Source organism: Cyprinus carpio, chromosome A21 (genome assembly GCF_018340385.1).
Source record: "Cyprinus carpio isolate SPL01 chromosome A21, ASM1834038v1, whole genome shotgun sequence".
In the NCBI taxonomy this organism is placed as follows: Eukaryota; Metazoa; Chordata; class Actinopteri; order Cypriniformes; family Cyprinidae; genus Cyprinus; species Cyprinus carpio.
Window position 1 is genome coordinate 14539543 of NC_056592.1, and position 22212 is coordinate 14561754.

General features: G+C 38.6%; 1 protein-coding gene across 8 annotated transcripts in view; it reads right to left on the minus strand.

The window, feature by feature from the left end:
• The window catches only part of nrg2a (neuregulin 2a), an 85616-nt gene that overhangs the window by 37261 nt on the left and 26143 nt on the right, over nt 1-22212 (minus strand). For 7 of the 8 annotated variants that reach the window (XM_042710994.1, XM_042710996.1, XM_042710992.1 and 4 more), the window contains exons 2-3: nt 8384-8552; nt 7125-7243 (exon numbers count right to left, since the gene is read on the minus strand). In XM_042710994.1, the coding sequence (XP_042566928.1) occupies nt 7125-7243; nt 8384-8552 (288 nt within the window). Of the gene's footprint in view, nt 1-7124; nt 7244-8383; nt 8553-19114; nt 19747-22212 lie in introns of those variants that run through there. The other variant, XM_042710999.1, reaches the window with a different exon arrangement.

Consider the following 22212-nt stretch of genomic DNA (forward strand, 5'->3'; position numbering starts at 1 on the left):
ATAAATGTAGCTACATCTTATACAGGTAAATCAGGAATGCACAATATATTATATGACCATACTAAAAATCATAAATCAAAAAATAAAAAAAATAATGTATAGATAACAACATCTTGAAATAATGTTGTGATGCCTAAATTCAATTCTTTACATGTGTTTTATATTAAAAACGGTAGAGACTTAAAATCATAAATCAGTAATGAAAATAATGATCATTTTACTGTTACTTCCCAGAATTATTAATCAGTAAATCCCTAAGCAAAAATATAACTTCACATTTCAGATAAAATATAACCAGGACATATTCCTAGACAGGTTTCGTGAGATTTGCACACACGCACAAACACACACACACACACACACACACACACACACACACACACACACACACACACACACACACACACACCTTAACTCAGCAGTCTCCATAAAGATATATTGTGGAAATCAAAACAACAGAGCTATTTGGGCTCTTGGCAGTCTTTTGTTTGTTGATGTGTTATGTAAAGCCTCCCTATTTGTGCTGAATTAGGGCTGCTGTCACCAGTTGTTCCTGTTGGACTGTAAATACAGTTCACTTGCCATGAATCTCCCTGACTGAGGGCCGACACCGATCGTACCGCTCACCCGCACCAATCAATGTCTTCAGCTCCCTTACAGGTACTTGACATTCTAGAACAGTCACTGCCAATGTCCCAAAAAGATTTCTAGCATTCTTTAAGCCCAGCTAATCTTGTCGTTTGGACTGTCAGAGAAAACGAAGAGATTTGCAACAGCAATAGAAAGAGACAAGAAAGCAAGAAAGAAATGGCAGACCTGAATCTTAGGGGTCAACGTGGTTATCCCCAGATTGTTGCTGGCGCTTGGCCAATGCCTGGAGTTAATATCCTACATTAAAGATAAGGGATGATTTATATTAGTCAAGTTAAGCAGAAATGTATTGGCTTTCATCACAGAGGCAGGTGTTGTGTGTGAAGTTTTGTGAGGAGCTTCACAGTGGTTTGTGAGAACAGGAAAGCGGCTGAGAGAAAGGGAGAGAGAGAGAGAGATTGCTGCTGGTGGGCCCCAGCATGACTGATGAGTTTGGAACAATCGGGCGCCCAGCTGCGTTTTCCATCAAACACATTCCTCTCACCTCACGCTTTCCCTCTGTCCCACTCGTTCACTCTGCAACTGTAAGCAGCGCCCTCTAGGGACATGATTTTTATGTGATGGACAGAAAAACTTGAGCCATCTGTGGCAGGAATATCCCCGTATCTGTACTACCACAGCCTGGATTTTACATCATCTTATTTTTCCAATGAAAAAAGTTATCTTTGCTTCTGACAAGATTGAATATGATCTGATTGCATTCAATCCAATAACGACCAATTTTTATTTGATCTAAACATAAAAAATAGTAAAACATTGAAAATATGGTCCATGTGTGCAACTGCCCGAGGTATTATGCAAATAAAGTCCCAGATGTAAACTTTTCTATAGATGTGCCACAGGCACAGCCTGAGAAACAGGCACCGTGTGCATGCTGAAGCATGAAGACCACACCAAACCCTCCTCAAATGGGCTACAGCCCGAGAATCCCCGATCCAGCAGTCAGCACAGAGGAGAGTCTAAGAGAGCAATCACCTCGATTCGTCTCTTGCCTGGAGTTCTGGAATAACAGAGAATCTGATTTCAAAATATGTGATTCTGACAAGCACTTACAGGACTTAGCAGAGGTTTAAGTTTTTTTAGATTCTGCAAGAGCAGCATTTTAAACCTGATATAAATAAAATATGATGACCAAAATCATTATGAACTTAATGAACTTCCCTTACATAGAAAAGTGAATATGAAGACAAACAGGACTCTATTATATTGCCTTTTAACATTTTTTCAATTATTAATTTAGCAGCCTTTTATGAACAATATGATATAGATTATTTTTAATGCATACAGTAGGTGTCCGATAACCGATATGCAAATCTGCATACTTGTAAGGTCAAATTGCTAGCAATTCTTCAATACACTCCAATGTAAAATATAAGTTAAGCTTATGAACATTAATCTACACGCCATTGTTTAATATGGGATAAGATAATAGCACAGGGCATGAGCATGTTTTGGTGTGACAGCACATTTGTAACACTAATACTGCTGTCTGCACAGGCTGATTGTTTTCCCACTAAATATTCGACCACAACATAACCTTCTGACCTTTACATGTCCCGCTTCACCCGACTGGTGACCTGTGACACCACAATGCTTTGATAAACCAGAGTCACCTTCAACACGCGCACGTACACAAACACACGGAAGCAGGAGGCAGTGAAGGGTGACAGCGCTGTGGTGTTGAACTGAGAGGCGGCTATCATGGGCCTGCTGTGCAGACAGAAGAAGCAGTGTTTCGGAGGCAACCACACAGCCAAGCTGCCCCCCCCCCCCCCCGAGGAAGGGGGTGGGCTCTAAAATCATCTGTTGTTTGTCTTCATTAATTGTAGTCCCAAGGTCACAGGGTCTCTGGACACCCTCGGTTCACCTCCCCTGAACAGCCATAACTTCAGCCCTGTTCATCTATAATTAATGAGTCTAATTACTCAGCTCACTTATCTTCTTGAACATCCTGCTGGAAGAGCCAAAATATGCATGTGTGTGTTTACTGGAGTCATTTAAAAGGGAGGTGTGTGATGAAAAACAGCCTTTATGAAGAGAGAGATTCATTTCCTGTGTCATACCACCAGTGCAGCAGTGACAAAATCAGCCAGCGATCTGATTGGCCGGCGGGGTGAGAGGCAGCATGCGATTGGCTGAGTGCCTGGACAGAGCCAACAATCTACAACTGCGTTATAAAATGGCTTTGAAAAAGCCACCCCTTAAAACAATCTCTCTTTATCTCCCTCCATCCTTCTCTCTGTTTCCTTCCCTCACAATGCCTCCCGACCCACCTATCTTTTCTTCTCTTACGACACCTCCCCAACATAATGCCTCTTTTCCCTATCAACCTCTCCATCTCTCGTTCTTCTTCTCAGGCAGATTCACAGATAGCACTGCTGCATACAGCTGCCGCAGGCCACCAAAACGGCATAACTTTTCTCAATAAATGAAAATCAACTGATCACCTCAACAAGAAAACAATCCAAACAGCAAATGTGTCCTCCTCAACACAAACATCATGCAGACGGTACAAGCACTTCCCATAATTTGCACCATAGAAATTGCTAGAGCCAGTTTGGGTTGCTCTCCATTTCATCTTTTCCAAACATCTTTTTCCAAACTAAAATTTTGAAGGGTAAATATATAAATATTTGTATTCACCTGCCATGTAGATGTATAAGAAGCCCAACTCCTGCTGTAGAAAACACCCCCAAACCATGACACTTCCTCCTCCACCTTTCACTGCCGTCTTTCCCCAGTTTGACACCGAACGGAATGTTTCCCATCAGAGCCAAATAAATTAAACTTGCTCTCATCACTAAAGTGAACTTTGGACCAGTTCTTTTCTCTCCAGACAACATGCTCCTCAGCAAAGGTGAGCCTAGCCTTTTGATTCTTTCTGCAGTGTTGAACCGATTCACCATTGAGAGTCTCTGCATCTTCCTGTCTTCTAGTGCATTTGTCTTATGTGGATGACCAACCTTTTTGGGGGACTTGAATGAATTAGTGTCATTAGCCGGGTTTCCATCCAAAGTTGTGAATTTAACATGCACAAAATTGGAATATCACATAAAACATTTGTGAATAATAATCACTGTTTCCATCCAACGAATCAAAGAGAACAAAATCTGATAAAATGACACTAAATATCACTTATAAAAGTAGGAGAAGCCACTGAATATAATAATTTTCATATATATAAAATCACTTGCGCCTCGAGCGTGCAGACAAAACACAATAAATACGGTCATTGCTTTCGGAGGTGGATGCTGCTGTTTGGGAACACAGTCGAGTAAGACAATTCTGGGAGGCAGTTATACAGAAATAGAAGGACCATAACAACCTTTCAGATGCTGTGCAATGAGATCTGTCTGCTGGTTAGTCAGGTTTGCCGTCCCATAGTGCAAAATCATAGCGCATGGAGGAATTTACTTGTAAAATGCATTTCCGTCTCCCATTATTCTCATTAACACTTTTTTGCTCAAGCGAGCGTAAAAATTTCAATGCGAATTAAGAATTTTTTCCATCACCCGTTTCTGATGCAATACTTCAAAATGCACAAAAAAAACAGGGTGATGGAAACATAGCTATTGTAAACCTGCAATATTCGAGAAATCCCAGATTCAGAATGAGCAGTTGCATGAACAGTTGTATTTTATTAACTAGCGTTAGCAAAGTTTAATAAATGCTATAACATTATGGTAATGCATTAACTTACATTATACTATGGGGCTGCTGGATGCTTGAATCTGATTGGTTAATGAACATACTAAGGTCTGCAATAACACTCAGCTACACTCAGCTAATGTAGTCCCAGGCAGGTCTTGACTGCATTACATGTCTGCATCATTTTCCCAGTGACCACATTTATTTCAAACGTCCTTACAGCCTACAACAGCAAAACCCACAATGACGCTGACTAAGCAAATAAATACAGTAAACAAATTCTTTCCATGTTTTTGCCACAAAATTATGCACAGAACGCATCTACTCTCTTTCTCCCGCTCTCTCTCCATTGCAAAAACACACATACAGTTCGGACACACACGGTAACATACACACACACAGAAGCGTGTTGTCAGCACTGCTCTGACGATTTTATTAGTAAATTAGTTTAGCAACTTAAAAGCTACTCACTAGAGAGGTAATAACAGCGCTGTTCTTGAAGCAGATTAACTTACAGTTTTGCTATTAGTAAAAATGCTGCTACCAAACTCTGTTGAGAGACACACAGACTTAGGTAACTCTTAATCTCTCTCTGTCTCTCCGTCTCTCTCTCATACTGCATTAATAACTGCATTTGTCTGCTATCAACGGCTCAAGCCTCCATTACAGGTCTAAAATTACATTTTGGAATTAGCAATGGAGGCATGGGATGAGATGTGTAAGAAATTAATCCTACACAAAAAAACATTTAAAGGACAAAATCCTGAAGAATGTCTTGAAATACATCATCTGAACAATGTCCAAAGATGTGGTAACCATAGTATAAGTGGAATAACCAACGCTATCTCATGGCAGTTCGTACATATTTTATGAGGTGGCTAATTCGTACGAATTTGTATGACCTCACTCGTACGATTTCATACGATTTGGCTAGACCCCAGTGATGGTTAGGTTTGGGGGGGGGTAAGTGTAGGTCATTCGTAAAAATTTATACGAATTGTGCAACTCGTAAAATACGTACGATTTGGCAAAAATCGTATGAATTTGTACGAGTGTGGTCGTACGAATTTGTACGAATTAGCCACCTCATAAAATATATTACGAATTGCCGTGAGATCGTGCTGGAATAACTGACTCTGTTCCTTTGAATTATTAGAAAATAATGCACACCCGAAGCAGTAATGCGGTCACGGCGCAATGTGTTTCCTATCACAAATCACACAAATACAGAGTACTGGCATGAAACCCTAGATGGTGCAGTTCAATAGGTCTAACTCAATCTGACCTAATGACATCATTATCACATGGCACAGCTGATTGGTTCTCTCCTGTATCGGTAGCCAATGAGCTCGCTGCTCAGCATTGAAATATATGACTAGGGCTTACCGTTGCAGTTGCAGCTTGCTTCAGAAACCCTCCACCTTCCCCAGCTCCACCTGTACAGATCTGCTACGAGGTGATTCATGTACAGTATGCTATATAGGGGTTATTTCATGTATGTTATATTTGCAGCAGCAATATTTCTTACATGCTCACAGCAGCATGTTGTGGATGTATTGGCAGTAGCAAGTCTCAGTACTTGCTCTGCTGCAACAGCGTAGCAGATCTATTCCGCCAAGTCCAAATACATTAACATTGTTCACAATTTTCTTTTTTATTGTTCTCTCTGAGACAGAAAAAGGGTTCCACAGCAAGAGTTGAACTTGTGACCTCTTAGACTTATGCAAATAATATTCCTCTGAGTCACAGCTCCTGCTCAGGAGGGGCCTGATCCCTCGAGATAGAAATCCTAGAATCTCCCTTTTCTGCACCGTCAGAATGTAGGAGGCTGTGAGAACAGCGTATCGGACAATTAGTTGGAAGGTATTTCCTAAGCTGATTTATGTTTCTCCCCTGGGCACTTGAGAGCTTCATTGGTGGTGGCCTCATTCAGGTTGTTGATCCATGTTTTTTTTTACGAGGACTGTATTGGGGGCAGGCCCCTCCCCGAGCCTGGAGCCACACCACCTCCGATGGGCTTGGTCTTGCCTCCACCTTCCTTGTACCTGTGTGTGTGTGTGTGTGTGTGTGTGTGTGTGTGTGCAAGCTGTTTGCCGTGACACTGTGAGACCTGTTCTGGGGCGCCTCACATGCCGACAAACAATCAGAGTGAAACATACACAAACACACATATGCACGCACCTCTCCCAACCCTTATGCCACTCCAAACCTAAAAACCAAACTAAAAAATTCACCAAACAAAAAAAAAACCACCTTAGTAAGGCATGTGAAGTATAAGTCATTCCTTCTGGTAAATTCCATCTTTACAGAGTTTTGGAGCATGTACTTGACCACCTTAGAATAGTAGCTGTTTTTTAGCTAATAAACAAATAAACTTGAAACTTGAGCTAGTCTTATTAAGCTTGTAGACCTTCTTGGATCAACTGTTTACACCAGTCTAAGGTGGTCATGCTGGTTTTGAGAACATGGTGGGTGGTCATTCAGCTATTGATCAGCTAATAACCATATTAGACCAGCTAGAGACTAGCTACCATGTTCCAAAAATACCTGGAGTAATCTCAACTTAGACAAGCAGCCAACTATGCACTTACAGATATGTGCAAAACCCTGACATAAACACACATACTTGTTTTTCAATATTCTACCCATGTTGTGATCTTGTGCACATCTTCATCTCTCACCACAATACACTGTCAGCAAAAAAAGAATGTATATATTTGGCATTCGCAAAAATGACGGCAGCCCATCAGCAAAGAAAGACTCTCGACTACCATCCTGTTGTACACCATGCTGATCTATTACTTTAAAGAAAAGTTTTCACTTACTGCTTTGTACGTGCACTGTACTGGTGCCATTCTCCTTCCCCAGAATATTCTCTGCCACACATGTGTAATTCCCAGAATCCTCCAGCTTTGCACTGCTGATCTGAACTTTGGAAGTTTTCCTTCAAAGAAGAAGACAGACAGAAACAGGAAAAAGAGTCAAGGATTCCACTATTACAAATGGAAGAGGGATTAACTCTCCAGAGAAAACCTCTGTATAAATTAGAGATCAGTTAAGTCTATAAATAGAGGTAGAACAGACATATGACACTCTGAGAATCCCAGCGTTCTGGTTTGTAACAAGTAAGCTTTACATTGCTGTAGCCTTCCACAAATGGTTCTTTTTGGTGAAGAACATGACCAATGAATCACTGAATTTGGACAAAAATCTCATTTACCCTTACATAATTTCTTTATATTGTCTTTTCTACAGAAGATTGTTTTCAAAGCAATTTACTCACATTAATATTGTTCCAAACCAATTTTTATGGAGCTCAAAAAGTAGAAAGAATCTTCACACAAATCTTTTTTTTTACAGTATATGACAGCTCATAGTGACCATGTCTGTCAAACTCCAAAAAATAAATAAATAAATGTCCCATAAAATATCATAAAAGTATATATAATCATTGTGTGATATTTTTCATGTCTTTTGAAGTCATAGGAAAGATTTGTGTGAGGAACAGACCAAAATTGAAGTCAATATTTACAACAAATCTTTGGGTTCCCAAATGCTGGCTTGATTTAAACTTTGATGCATGTGTTACTTATAACTGTCTTTGAAAGAGTGGCATGAAGACTTGGTATGAAATGGTATATATAAAATGGTATATATAGCATATTGTAACAACATAAGCTTAAGTAATGAAATAATAATAAAAATATAAAAAAAATTTTTAGACCCACAAGTAGATAATTTTTGGAAACACAAATCTTTAAAACCAGATAACCCATAACAAAAGGGACAGTGTCAATAACAATATAAGAGACCGTCTGAGATCAATTAAAACTAATACTGTTTTCAGCAGAGTTTTCATTTTTGGTGACCTATTCCTTTAATCGTGTCATTAACAATATAATAGACATGCAAGCTGAAACACTTTACTTTAATTACAAGGGCACAGTCCGTCTTTAGCACGCTGCCCAAAGTATGAAGCTCTTGACTTATATGAAGGTCATGATCCACTCTTTGAATGTTTAATAAACGTTGAGACCTGGAGGTTGGGTTCTGTTAGTGTGTGCTAGTGGATGTGCTGACTCACTTGCCATTCCTGGAAATTTTGATCTCTTTGCTCTTCTTCAGTTCAGTGCCATCTTTGTACCACTTGTACTGCGGGGTGGGGTTGCCAGAGGCCCCACACCTCACAATCAGCTTGCTTCCTTCGCCCACAGACACACGGTTTTTCATGCGCTTCAGTGAGGGAGGAGCAGCTGAACAACAGAAAGAAAGAAAGAAAGAATATTGTATTACAATACTTATTTTTAACACCAACATGTAGTAGCGTTGATGCAGTGATGGAGAAAAGAAGGGAGGGACACAGAGAGAGAAAAATCCAGAAAAGGATCTCTTAGCTGGCCAGATGATGTCACCAGAGACACTGGCAGTGAGAAGCAGTTCTCTCTTCCCTTCAGTCCAGCGCTGAGCTCTCTCTGCTTTCAGGGATCAATGCAACACATTTACAACACTAAAAGACCTGCATTTTGTGCTGCTCTTCACTTTCATGGACTTGACAACACATGTGAACATGCTAAAATAACAATAGGATTCACAGGCAGTGTCGGGAGTAACTAACTACACTAGCGACACTACTAACTTAAAGCGACAGTTTACCCAAAATGATTCCTGATTCATTTTAGTGAATTGGTTCATACTAAGTGGCCATTTACACAACAGTGTTTTCAGCCAAAAACGGGAAACTTTTTATGCATTTTGACTGTTTGTTTACACGACAATGTCGTTTTGGGGACTAAAAACTCATATTTTTGAAAACAGGTTTCAAAGTGCAAGCTTTTGAAAATGGCACCGTTATCATTTCCATGTAAACACCCAATAGGGGAATGTTTGAAAATGGTGACGTCATGCGCGTACGTAGTACCTGTTAGGTATGCAGACATGAGCAGTACATGTCAATTTTAAAGGCAAGCGCGAACAAACATACACTTAGTACAAGGTACTGTTGTTGCTGCTCAAGAGTTTGCTAACGCTTCTTCAGCAAAGTGTGGATTTACAGTACTTCACCAATATTACAACCAACAGCGGAGAAGCATCATATACAAAATATAATCATCACTTCCCTACAGGTACTGTTTATTAACAAGATGACAGCACGAATTACTGGCCTGGCATACGTAATACAGCGCTTTTGGCCATTTTCGCGGATATGTGTAAACGCGAATCATTTTGAAAACGTTTGTCGTGTATACGTGAAACTTTTTAAAAAAGCAAGGGAAAAACATTTCGTTTTTGACTACATCGTTGTCATGTAAACGTAGCCTAAGTGGTTCTCTCTGTCAAAGTGTTGATACCTGATTCAAATCTGATTATGTGATTCAAATTAATTGGCTCTCTTTATAAAAAGCACTGGAGTGTTCAGTTCGTTTTAGTGAATCAATTCATATCAAGCGGTCCTCTCAGTCAAATGTATGATTCATTCAAGGGAATCACCTTGTGCTAGATGGTTATCCCTCTGATATGAAGTGTTGGTGTGTTGGATTCATTCGACCAAATCAGAACTGGTTTGTTCAGTTTGTGTTTTTAAAAATAATTCATGCAAAAAGCAGAATATTGATGGCCATTACTATGTTTTTAACTTATTTATATAAATTAGTGTGTATTCTAGTTTATAGTTGTTTATTTGATTGTTCAAGCATTGTTTTGTGCCAAAAATACTGCTCTAATAAAAAAAATAAAAAAATAACAATTAGTCATCAATTTAAAAAGATACTGACCCCTTTACTAGCTTAAGTAAACTACTGTACTTTGTTTCAAATCAACAGTATTTGTCTCACTATTCAGTTATTTTCTTGCTTATAAGAAAGAAGCCCTAGAAATTATGATTGCTATTATTCATGATTTGGTGACTTCATCTCATATCATTTATGAATTAGCTGAACTTACAATCCATCCAATCTGAGACAATGATCTTAAAGGAAGTTGTTTTGAAAAAGCATGTTGTCAAAACACCAATGTTCAAGAAGAAACCAGAGAGGCTTAGCTTGTCTTTGACACATTTTGAAATTATGTAAGTTTTGTATAATGTATTTTGTATTATGTAACTAATGACAGCTCCTTCATAAATCCTAAAGAGACACTCAATCTCAGACAACAGTCAAAACACCGACAGAATGAAGGACAACAGCGCTGAAAGAAGGTGAAGTTACTACATGTGGGCCGCCACATGCCCAGACGCTGCCATGCATAGTCACTCAGGAAATGCATTATGGGATCAATGCAGACTCAGACAGCAATAACAAGGCTTCAAAGAGTTGCGGTTCCACATCAAAAGGGCAGAACTGGGCGATGCTTTTTGGCCGTACCATACTGTCCATGATGAGAGAAGGCCGCATGCTGCCCCAAGGCTGGGGCAGGAGTTGGTGTAGCTCTTTGAGCCTTCCCAAAGCGAATCCGTGTTGGCAATAACGCTTTTACAATGGCTGCCTCTTCATTTCTTGTCAACGTACATGATCAATACCTAATTAAAAGTTATCAACTATTACTGCAAAGGATGGAAAGCATAAAAAAATAAACAGATGAGAATACACAAGCATTAACATCAATTAGAATCTTAACAGAGGTTGCTAAAATAATCAGCAGTCATCCTAATTTTGGAACTACTGTCCCACTTCCCCGTCCCAGTCAAGGCAGCTGTTTTATCCGAACGTCTGCTTTCATGGCTGAATGATGCAGTCTGTTCTAATGTTGCGTAGCTCAAAGTAACATGACAGTCTCTGGCACAATGTTTGGATTGTACTGTCAGTTGAATAACATCTCAGGTCTCCCATGACAGCCTCCAGTGATGCGCATTCTCTCAGAAAAACAGCCAAGTGTTCGTCCGATGTGGTTCTGCTCCACACCATTTAATGCTCTCTGCTGTTGTTACCCCTCAGAGTCCATTAGACTGATAGGATACAGCGTGCCAGAAACGCGATTCTTTATACAAATATTTAAAGTCACTGTAATCTACCTGTATATTTGTGCTGAATGAAACCATATTGATTTATCGCCTGAAAACCTCTTGAATTCAATAAGCACGGTTTTCTTTTAATTAAACAGAAAAGTTAAAGAGGTTTAATAAAGAAACAAACATCAACACTGACTGACAAAAAAAAGTCGTTAGAATTTGATTTCATGATACCCAAAAGTCATATGACAAACAAACTGAAAACTTTGTTGTCTGAGCCTTTATGAGAACCAAACCGATTTTATCATCTGTCTAGAATCTGGATGAGTAAGCAAAGGCCTTTGTATTTTGTCCACAATGTTAAATTGTAGCTTTTTCTCACCCTAAACTCCGGGCACCTGCATCATGCATTACTCAGCATGCCTTTTGGAGTGACTGTGTTGTGCAACACAGCTTATGATGAATTCAAGCAGAGCAAGTGTGTGTTTCACATTACACGCTGCATAATGTCCGTTACTGCGACTTTAGTGAATAAAATATTAGTGACAGATGCATACTTGCACATAATGGCTAAGTAGGGTGCATTGGGGCTGAATCGGGGGTCATGAATCTCGTGGTTAAGCACATGACGTTTATGTGAGGGTTCTGTGGAGAAGGACTGACATGAGGCATCTTGTTCCGAGTTGCTTTTGTACATGCAGGGTGATACTTGCCCATGTTCAGATAAGAAGGGTGGGGTGTCTGATTTGTACGCTTCATGTTTTTCCAACTCCAGAGTAATATTCTGAGCTTTATACAGTCATACTCCATGACAGAGTCATTGTAGTCTATTCAAACTCATAAAGAAGATCAAACAGAAATGTGGTTTATTAAATTAGTTACTGAAAACTGTCAGATCACACTTAAATGGCAAGTCATAACTAATACCACATGTGCGTGATATATCAAGCATTATCATGTCTCAATTTAAGGAAGAATAAAGCACTACACAGACTGAATAATAACCAGCAGAGATAGAAAGCCATTATTATAATATATTACTCATCAAACAACAATCAATCCTCCTCCACCGACTATGGCAGGAATGTTTGTTTGCGCTACCTGAGTATTTAGATTGTTTCTCCATACCACCCCTCAGGTAAAGTATTTCATCAGAGCTTTAACACAACTGTCACACTTTTACGAGATGCATGACACTGTCTCTATGGCCCTGCCTGTAATTCAGAAATGTCTTGGAAATGCATAACCTGAGGGACAGTGCCAAAGCTCAGTTTAAGCTGGCGAAATCATTCTGTAGTTAGGAGAAAGGGAAGGATTATGGAAAAATGTATAAACCGCACAATCTTTAATATCAAGCCACGGCACAAATCGCAGTTCTTTCGCCTTCCTGCTATTCCCAAGAAACCAAACGTATATTTTCACTTTCATGTTATGACACATATCTTGTTTGGATACATAGTTTCAGTATTCCAAGAAAATTCCTCATGTAATAGCTGTCAGGGTAAGGTGCAGCATTGTGCTGAAGGTTTATGTTTTACACACGGGAGTGTGGCATGTGTGTGTTCTTGAAGAATAGATCTCAGTTTGTGTCTCTGGTTGCTGTGCTCTACGGAGCCCCTAAAGGGGCATGGTGGTGGAAAAATCAGGGTGAGTGGAAAAAATTTGGGGTTGGAGGAAAAACATTTTTGTGTTCTCTCGCAAAACTTCTGTGTTGCCTTGAGAAACTTTTAATTTCTCTCGCAAAGATATTTTGCATTCTCTCACAAAAGATATTTGCGTTCTCTTGCAAAACCAATTGAGTTCGGAAAACATTTCCTGTTTACTTGTAAGTTTACAGCTTGTAAGTTAGTGGTTCATACAGCTTGTACGTTCACAATGGAGTGGTTCATAGAGTTTTATTTTAAACTTGGACTCATATTAAAATACAGTGAGCTTTGCATAAGCTATAATACATTCTAAAATGCTTTATGTGGCTTAATGTACTATAACAGTGACATTGGAGGCCCAATTCGGTATTAATTAATACTCTTAAAAAATAAATTGCAATTGCATAAAACAATTGCAATATTAATAGCCTCACTAATAACATTACTATCAGTAAATCAGATAGCTATGAATGCATCGTTAAAGGAAAACACTACGGTTTTTCCATATTCCACTATGTTCTTCTCTCAACTTAGATGAGTTGATACATACCTCTCCTGTCTCAGTGCGTGCACTTAATCGCTGTAGTGCGCGGTGCCACTATGATAGCATTTAGCTTAGCGGAAGAGCACTTCGCAGCACTTCGACCTCGGCGCAGTAATATCATTACTCCTGAGAGTGCGAGTTTTCAGGAGTGATGATATTACTACGCCGAGGCCGAAGTGCTGCGAAGTGCTCTTCCGCCATACATTATAGTTATCATCGCCACATTTTATTTTGTGTCACCATACTTACTCATTTAACTACTCATGTAACTGTCTTTAAATAGGGAAAACATGGAAGTGTTTGGTAGCTTCTAAATTCATTCCTGTTTGGATCCTAAGGAATGAATGGTAATAAGCTAAACGTTAGAAGACGCTAAACGCTACTGGAGTAGACCAGGCTCACGCTGTAGCTATGGCACAGACTATAATACAGACTATTTAAATTGACTGTGTAACATTTTATCTGTATTGGTGATTTTATGTTTTATTTTAACAATGAACAGGCCGCGCTGTTTTCAGTGTGCGCATGAGGCGCCAGCTTGATCAAATCGCTGAGACATAAAATACACCTTCACTAACAGTAAAAAGGCAACATTAAGTGTACATTTTAATTTTTTAATGTAGCTTAGAATTTAAACGCAATATTGTCAATATTGTTTGTTATATTATACAACGAAATAATAGTTCAGTAAAATCTGCTACAGAACTGGGGCCCTATCATACACCCAGCGCAAGGTGACTTGCCGCCACCTATTGGCAGATTTTAGTTTTGGTATCCCTTCATTTTATCATCATTTATTGCTTAATTTATTATGTTAATAATACACTTAATGGACTGTTAAGATTATGACATAAAACATGACATACAAATTAAAACTCTTTGAACCGCACCACTGTGAACGTACTGAGCTGTATGAACCACTACAGTCTTTAAAGTAAACAGGAAGTGTTTGTCCGTACTCAACTGGTTTTGCGAGATAACGCAAAAGTTTTGCAAGAACGCAAATAACTTTGTGAGAGAACGCAAAGTTTCTTGAGGGAACGCAAAAGTTTTGTGCGAGAACGCAAAAAATCTGAAAAATATATTTTCCTCCCACCACAAATTTTTTCACTCACTCTGATTTTTTTCCATCACCATGCTCCTATAGGGGCTCCATAGTGTTCCTGTTGAGAGTGACAACACATAATTCCCTGTGCTTTAAATTCAATTAATACACAATTGTTTTATTTATTTTTTTTACAGTTTTAAGCATTCTTTTTAAATCTGTAGTAAAATAACAAAAAAAATATAATTATTTATTTATTTTATTATTAGTATTTTAATAATGAAGTTTAATATGACTTTTCTTTATTGCAGTTGATTTCAGTTTTGGAAAATAACAACTTTCATTCATACTGATTATACTAAAATAATACAATCATGTGTTTTCCTATTTCTAAGTTTTTTGGCAAATTGAGTGTATGAAATAATAGCAAAACAGATTTACGTAACATGAAACAGCATTTGAAGTCGAGTTGCAACCTCAACTGCAATTGAGCAAGCGCGTGCTTGGTATGAAACAGCCATATTAAACCTGGTTCATCAAGAAATATTTCACAACCGAGAAAATATGCTTGTGCAATGGAATTTGGCTGTTATTATTCTTTTCATATGACAATGCAAAATTAATCGCCAACATACTGAATAAATATTCTGGGGGAATTCACTAAGAAGGAACTGCAAGCATCGTCTGTTTAAGCACCTGGTTCACTCAAGGAATTATGCAAATATTTTATGCAAAGATTCATTAGTCAACATATACTACATGGCACAAGGTCTTTTCTGCTGTGGCGGATACAGCACACCACCGCAATAAAATTTTACTTCCCTACTGCTTTCTGTGGGCAGTAATAGCATGATATTTATAACACTAAACAAATAGTTTAGAGCATTATCACACTAAACAAATTTACTTTTAAAAGTAATACATTACAATATGCATTACTACCTAAAAAATTAACTAATTGAATTACTTTGTTACTTTTTATGGAAAGTAATGTGTTACATTTTCTCATCTGAGCTAGGCTTGCTTGTTTGTTTTTAATATAACAAAATTCTATTTTTGGCAAATGTTATAGTGCTATCACAACAAAAGTGAAATGAGTAACGGGGGCACAACTCAAACAAACCTTTCTGCTGTGCTGCCACGCTGGATGGCAGTTCAGCACTCATACTTAAGCATTCAAACAAATGTGATGTGAATTCAACAAATGGGATGTTTAACTAAAGTCATTTTTGCCTATTTGTATTGTTGAATTGGATCATCGAAGGTCAAAAGCAAAAACATTGGTTAATAAAATGGGATTAACTAGTTTAAGGATATTTGTGTTATTTAACATTTAATTATTGCAGGTTTGCGTCATATTCTGAGTTTGAAAAACACAGTTTTTATTCATTTTGAGAAATAGAGAATCTGTTATTGTGCAAGTGAGATAAGTAAATGCTTGTTCACTTTTAGTCTAGAACTACAGTAACCATCGTGTTTACATAGCGCACACAATGCCTCTGCACTTAATCCTGATTTCTCGCAACATGGGGACAGGAGAGCTGTCAGTCAATAAAAGGCAAACCAAAGTAACCTGTGTTACGTATCTGAAATTTTTTTTTTTCCTGTAAATTAAAAAGTAATGTGCTACTTTACTAGTTACTTGAAAAAAGTAATCTGATTATGTAACTCAGGTTACTTGTAAAGCGTTACCCCCAACACTGATGAGTAATCTATACCAAACCAAATTTACATAAAAATGCTGTTTCTACTGAAATGTCAGTTGAATTAGTTGATTTAAAATAAATGATTTTATGTAGTTATTGAATAAAATTGTATATGCATTGAAATACCACACAGAAGTCATCTAATGAATTTTTCTCTCATTTGCCAAACTGAAGATTTAACAAAATTCAATCTGAAAAATGTTGACATAATGCTTACTTTAGACAAGGTGCTCCTACTTTTGTGCCAAACATGATCCTAAAACGCTTTAATATCTTCATCCATTTTAGAAACAGAAACACTTCTGAATGTTAAAAATGGTACAAAAATAAACATGGGGATATAACTTTTGTACAAATAGCATGTTTTAGCTCTCACCCACACACACAAGATTTACACATATGCATTGTTACGGAAAGCAAAGCCTGTTTTTGTGGAACATTAAATATCCATAGCCTGAGGAGATGCTGTGCTCTCTCTTGCGGCTTGACAAGATGTGTGATTCAGCCGTCATGAAGTGCCACGGCCAATGTGCCACCCATATTTTGCTGATCAGATAGGATTCACCACAGTTATGATATCCAAAATAAGTAACGTATGTAAATATATGATTCATCACATAAAACCCCCCTTTATAGTTTCCTTTTCCTTCTTTAAACCCGTAATATAAACAAGATAAGTCCCACTTCAAAATTATCACCGAAAATCTGAAGCGACCTTGTGAACATGTGGAACATGTACAGGTCTCAGCAGTTCAAATCTAGCCACAGTTATTCAAAAGACTAAATAAAACCAACTACCATGTAGAGTTCACAATCACAAAACTGAGCAGGATATCTGCATTGACATATCCAGAAACATCGAACAATTTCCAGATATTCTTATGAATAAACTAAAAATGTGGTTTATCACTCAGTTAGACACAATGAAAGAAAGCCATATGCATGTGTGGTCTTGGCAATCAGTTTATGCCAAATATAGCCACATGTTAACACAATCAATCACTTCAAAAATGTGTGTATAGTTTGAAATGCTTTTGGTTGTTTTTTAAATAGATCACAGTGTAAAGCATGCCATTTCTCAGAATTATCTATGCGTATTCTGTGATTAAATAAGCACTTTGTTAATTCACTCATGATTCCATCTTATCTTTCATGTCATTTCAAAATCAGAACTGAGCTAAATCAGGACCCGGTTAAATTTAGCAAGAAGGTGTAGTGTAAACTAAACCGGAGTAACACAACTACACACAGGGTTAACACAAATGTCTTCTCTCTCTCAAGAGGCACTGTATAAAACTTCTCCTGGGCACTCTCTTTTTTTTTTTTTTTTTTGTCTTTAAATCCACAGCTGTGCTTTGTTTCTGTAGACATAGCACAGATGATCAGCATGGCTCTAAGAAACTGTTCTTTTCTACCACATCACACACACTTTGACGTATATCTGTGATCACAGGCAGGCGAGAAAACCACAGTCTATACAATGTTATGTCTTACACAAGTACAAGCACACTATGTTAAATTATACCTGTGTTAGTATTGGGAGGTCAAGCGTGTTAAACGACAGAAACTAGGACCACATAAAAGCTGGGGAACACAGTACTCTCTCTTTCAGAGTCCCCCTCAAATCAAGCCTCGGGGGCACACAGGGTATGGAACAACAACCTCAAGAGATCAAACACTGAAAGACTCAGACATGTCTGTAAATGAATGAGAGGTGGGGGGGGGGGGGGGTTGTAAGGTATGGGAAATAGAAGAGTTTCAAAGTGAATCTCCCAAGCATTTGAAATAACTCCGAATGGACCTGCCATTTGGACTGTAGCATTAAAAAAAAATAAAAAATTTATCCACTTAGTATTTAAGTACAGTATATGCTGGTCAAGTTGTTTTTAGCATGCAAGTAGACTCAGCTTTAAATCCTGACCTAATATAGCATCTTTTTTATTTTTAAACTAAACTGACAACCAGCATTAATGCACAATAATAATAGCTCCTCAATGTGCTGGAAAATAGTATGTGTTTTGAGCATGGGCTAATGACAAAATTGTGAGGTTTAGAAGAAACTCACATAGACTGAACATATTTAGACATGTGAATGGGTGACTTCAGTAAACGTGCTTTAAACAAACACTTTTTTTTACAATAATTATGCAACTTAAATAAAGACATGTTTGAATGGCATTCAAGACATTTTACTCAAATTTTATCACCCCATCATAAACTAGCGTAGTGGTGTATTAGACCAGGCAAAAAGGGATTTGACTCTTTCCCGCTGTGTCTCCCTCCTTGACCTCAGGATCAGACTGCAGTGACAAGCCATGACTTGCAGCAGTGTAGTGCGAAAGAGAAGGAACTTGTGCTCTTCAGCCCCTATTCAAGAAAATCTAAGCTATGACGTTTGAAAGGTTTCACAGCAACAACCATCTCCCTGAAGTGCAATCCAGTGGAGAAACAGTGTGGCAGCCACTTGCAGAAGAGTAGAGAGCTTAACACCAGCACAGAAATACAAACAAGTCCTTTAAAAGTACTTGAGGAACGAGATCCTATGGGAGGCAGCCCACAACTTGGCTAAATCTCGGCAACAATGCAACTCATTAGGCGACAATATGCAGAAATCAGGTGAGTGGCGTAGATGAGAGTGCTGGGAAAAGCCGTTACCGCTTGTGACATAAGAAACTGGAGTAGGAGTTTATCAAGGGCTTTAGGTAGCACGCCAAACTGGATGCGGATCTGGCTTGCACGCAAAACACATATTAATGTAACAATTGTGTACCTATGCCACAAAGGCTAGATATGCTGCTACACGTTGACTGCAGCAAGCAAGTCATGCAGCAAGCTTTGACAAGACAGGGAAAGAGATTCTTTCACATGTCTCACACCCCAGAACCCCCTGCTGCCACAGGCGCACACACCTTGTGTATGTTTTCTATTTACCTTGTGTGGGATCTTTGCTCTCCTTGCGTCCTTTCTTTCCTTCTCTTTTTTTCCCATTCCGTTCCCTCTTCTTACCCTCTGACATTGTGTCAGTACCAAAATAAAAGTGAAAAATGTAAATCCACAATGGAAAGAAAATACAATTAGTCCTATTGGGAGTGTGACTGGCGCACTCGAAACTCTGAACTTGTCAAAGATTTTGGGCTCCTATATACACTCACTCTCTCACATCACACAGGAAACACCTACTTACAGCATGGTGAGAGAGAGAAAAAAATAGAGAAGCAAAGACAGTGGAAAAGAGAGAGAGGGAGAGAGAGAAGGGGAGGGAAAGAAAGGGAGGGAGCAAAGGGAGGCATTTCCCATAGCTGTCAAGCAATTAACTATTCCCTGCCTGGAGCTTTAGACCTTTCCGTGTCTTCCAGGCCCTGGAGTTGGTGCTTGGAGACACCACAGAGCTCAGGCCTTTCTGGCTCACCTGCACCTCTTGGCTCTGTCCCTTTCCACCTCTCTCCCGGAGTCTCAGGGCAGCAGGAGAGCAGATTACAGAATCCACACCTCAGCTGATCTGTAAAGCTGACCCCTGGTGGATCTCTCCCCCACACACTGCTCTAGGACCCTTGAAGATATACAAAAGCTCATAACAAAACCAAAAACATTCAACAACACACAAAAAAAAACTTCAAAACACCCTCTCTCCAAAATTATATGATATATATGTTCTTGTAAACGAATGCATGTGCGACATGACACAAAACAATCCTACTGTTCTCTTTCTCTTTCCTTTTATACTCCCCAATGCCCCCGTTTACCTCACCTGCTCTCTCTCTCTCTTTCCTCTTTGCTCCCAGTTTCCCATCCTCTACTTTAAACGAGTCACAACACGTTCCTAATAGTGTCACTCCCTGCTAGTGTCGTCAGGAATCCCAGCAGTGAGCACGCAATCACAGACTGGGAACCTAGTAAGAGCACAGAAAACATAAAGCCAAAAAGCTACACCTCCAATGCCTGTGCAGCAGGTACAAGAGAGAAATAAAAAAGAGAAAGAGAGAAAGAAGGAAGGAAGGATGAAAGAAAGAAATAGGAAGGAAGAAAGAAAGAAGAAAGAAAGAAAGAAAGAAAAAAAGAAGAAAGAAAGACGGGAAGGAGGCTAAAAGTTATGACTGGTAGAAGAAAGAAATAAAGAAGCAACCTCAGTAAGAAGACCAACAAACAGAATGGAAAAAGAAAGAAATAGTTAGGTTACGAAAAAAATACACTACGCTTAGAGAAAGACAGAAAGAAAAGAAGGGAGACATGTAGGAAGGAAGATGAAAAGAAAAAAATACAATAAGATTAAAAAAGACATGGAATGAACAAAGAGAGGAAGATAGGAAGGCTAATAAGAAGAATTATTAAATAAAGAAGGATAGACAAGAAGACAAACTGACAAACAGGAAGGAAGGAAGGAAGGTAGACAAACATGTAGGAAGGAAGAGTGAAAAAAGGAGGAAAGGAAGGAAGCAAAATATATGTAGGATTCGAGGAGGAAAGATATGAAGCAAGAAGAATGAAATTAATGAAAAAAAGACAGGAAGGAAGAAAGGATCCTTCCTTCATGAAGACAAGAAAGAAAGAAAGAAAGAAAGAAAGAAAGAAAGAAAGAAAGAAAGAAAGACAGAAAAGATGCTATAATGGGAATAAATCTAGCAGCCCCACACGGACAGTTTTAAAGGATCCATCCAAAAGCTTGGGGCACTGGTTGGCAGGAATCCATTCACATGACTATTGAGATGAAAATATCAGAGGCCATCATAAATAAAACACAGTGTTAACATCACTGTACTTCCATCTTCTTTCCACCTCCAAAAAATTTGACTAGGGAGGAATATAGAGTTAAAGGGTTAGTTCACCCAAAAATGAAAATTAGGCTGCGTTTTACTCACCCCCGAGAAATCCTAGGTGTATATGACTTTCTTCTTTCAGACGAATCCAGTCTGAGTTATATTAAAAATGGTCTTTGATCTTTCAGGCTCTATCATTGCAGTCAGCAGGTGTTGCATTCCTTCAGTCCAAAAGAAGTGAAATAAAAAGCGCCCTTCCATAAAAAGACTCCTCGATGCATTTTTTGTAAGAAAAATATCCATATTCAAAACGTAATAATCACTTTAATCTAGCTTGCTCCAACAGTACACAGAAGCAGTTCCGGGAGCATGACGTATGAGGTCAGCATTGCGCATGCGCCGGTGAGTCTCGTGAAAACCAGCATTTGTTTACAAGACAAAAGAAGCAAAATTTCCTTACTTTAGCAAAGGAAAACCAGTCTCCTCTTGGCTTATATCGAAATCCTCCGACATTCTTCTTTACAAATCTTCGCTGTATACTTATAATTAGTGACAGTTGTTTTGTTTTGATCTCTCCGCTGCATTTCTGTGTGCGCCACTTCTGAGCAGCGCATGCCCAATGCTGACCACATACGTAATTCCCCCAGAACTGCTTCCATTTACAACAGTGAGCGCAAGCTAGATTCAAGTGATTATTACATTTTGAATATGGATATTTTTCTTATGCATCAATTTTTTATAATATCCCAACTAGATTCGTCTGAAAGAAGAAAGTCATATACACCTAGGATGCCTTGGGGGTGAGTAAAACGCAGCCTAATTTTCATTTTTGGGTGAACTAGCCCTTTAAAATGGAAAAACAGTTCAACTGACATTTATATGACACCAGCACTGGAAAGAAAGATGATGGTAGGACTTGGTAGATATACACTGGTGAACTCTACAATGTGCAGCACATAATACACATACAATACAATGAATTTATTCCACTGTCTCTTATCCCTTATGACTAATAATGACAAGCTATCTATAAAATATGAGCTTTAGAACATACAGATTATGTCATGACATGTCCCACTGGGAATTCAATTTTGACAATGATGATACATTTATAGAATTAATATTTTAGAAGACTGTCACGTTTCACTTCAATCTAAAGGTGAGTGCTAAGCCCAGATAACATTAATGCTTGCGGCAACAGTGTTACAGGTTAAAATCTGTATGACTGAATCATATTGTTGTACCACTAAGCAAGGCACCAAAGCTCAGATAAGT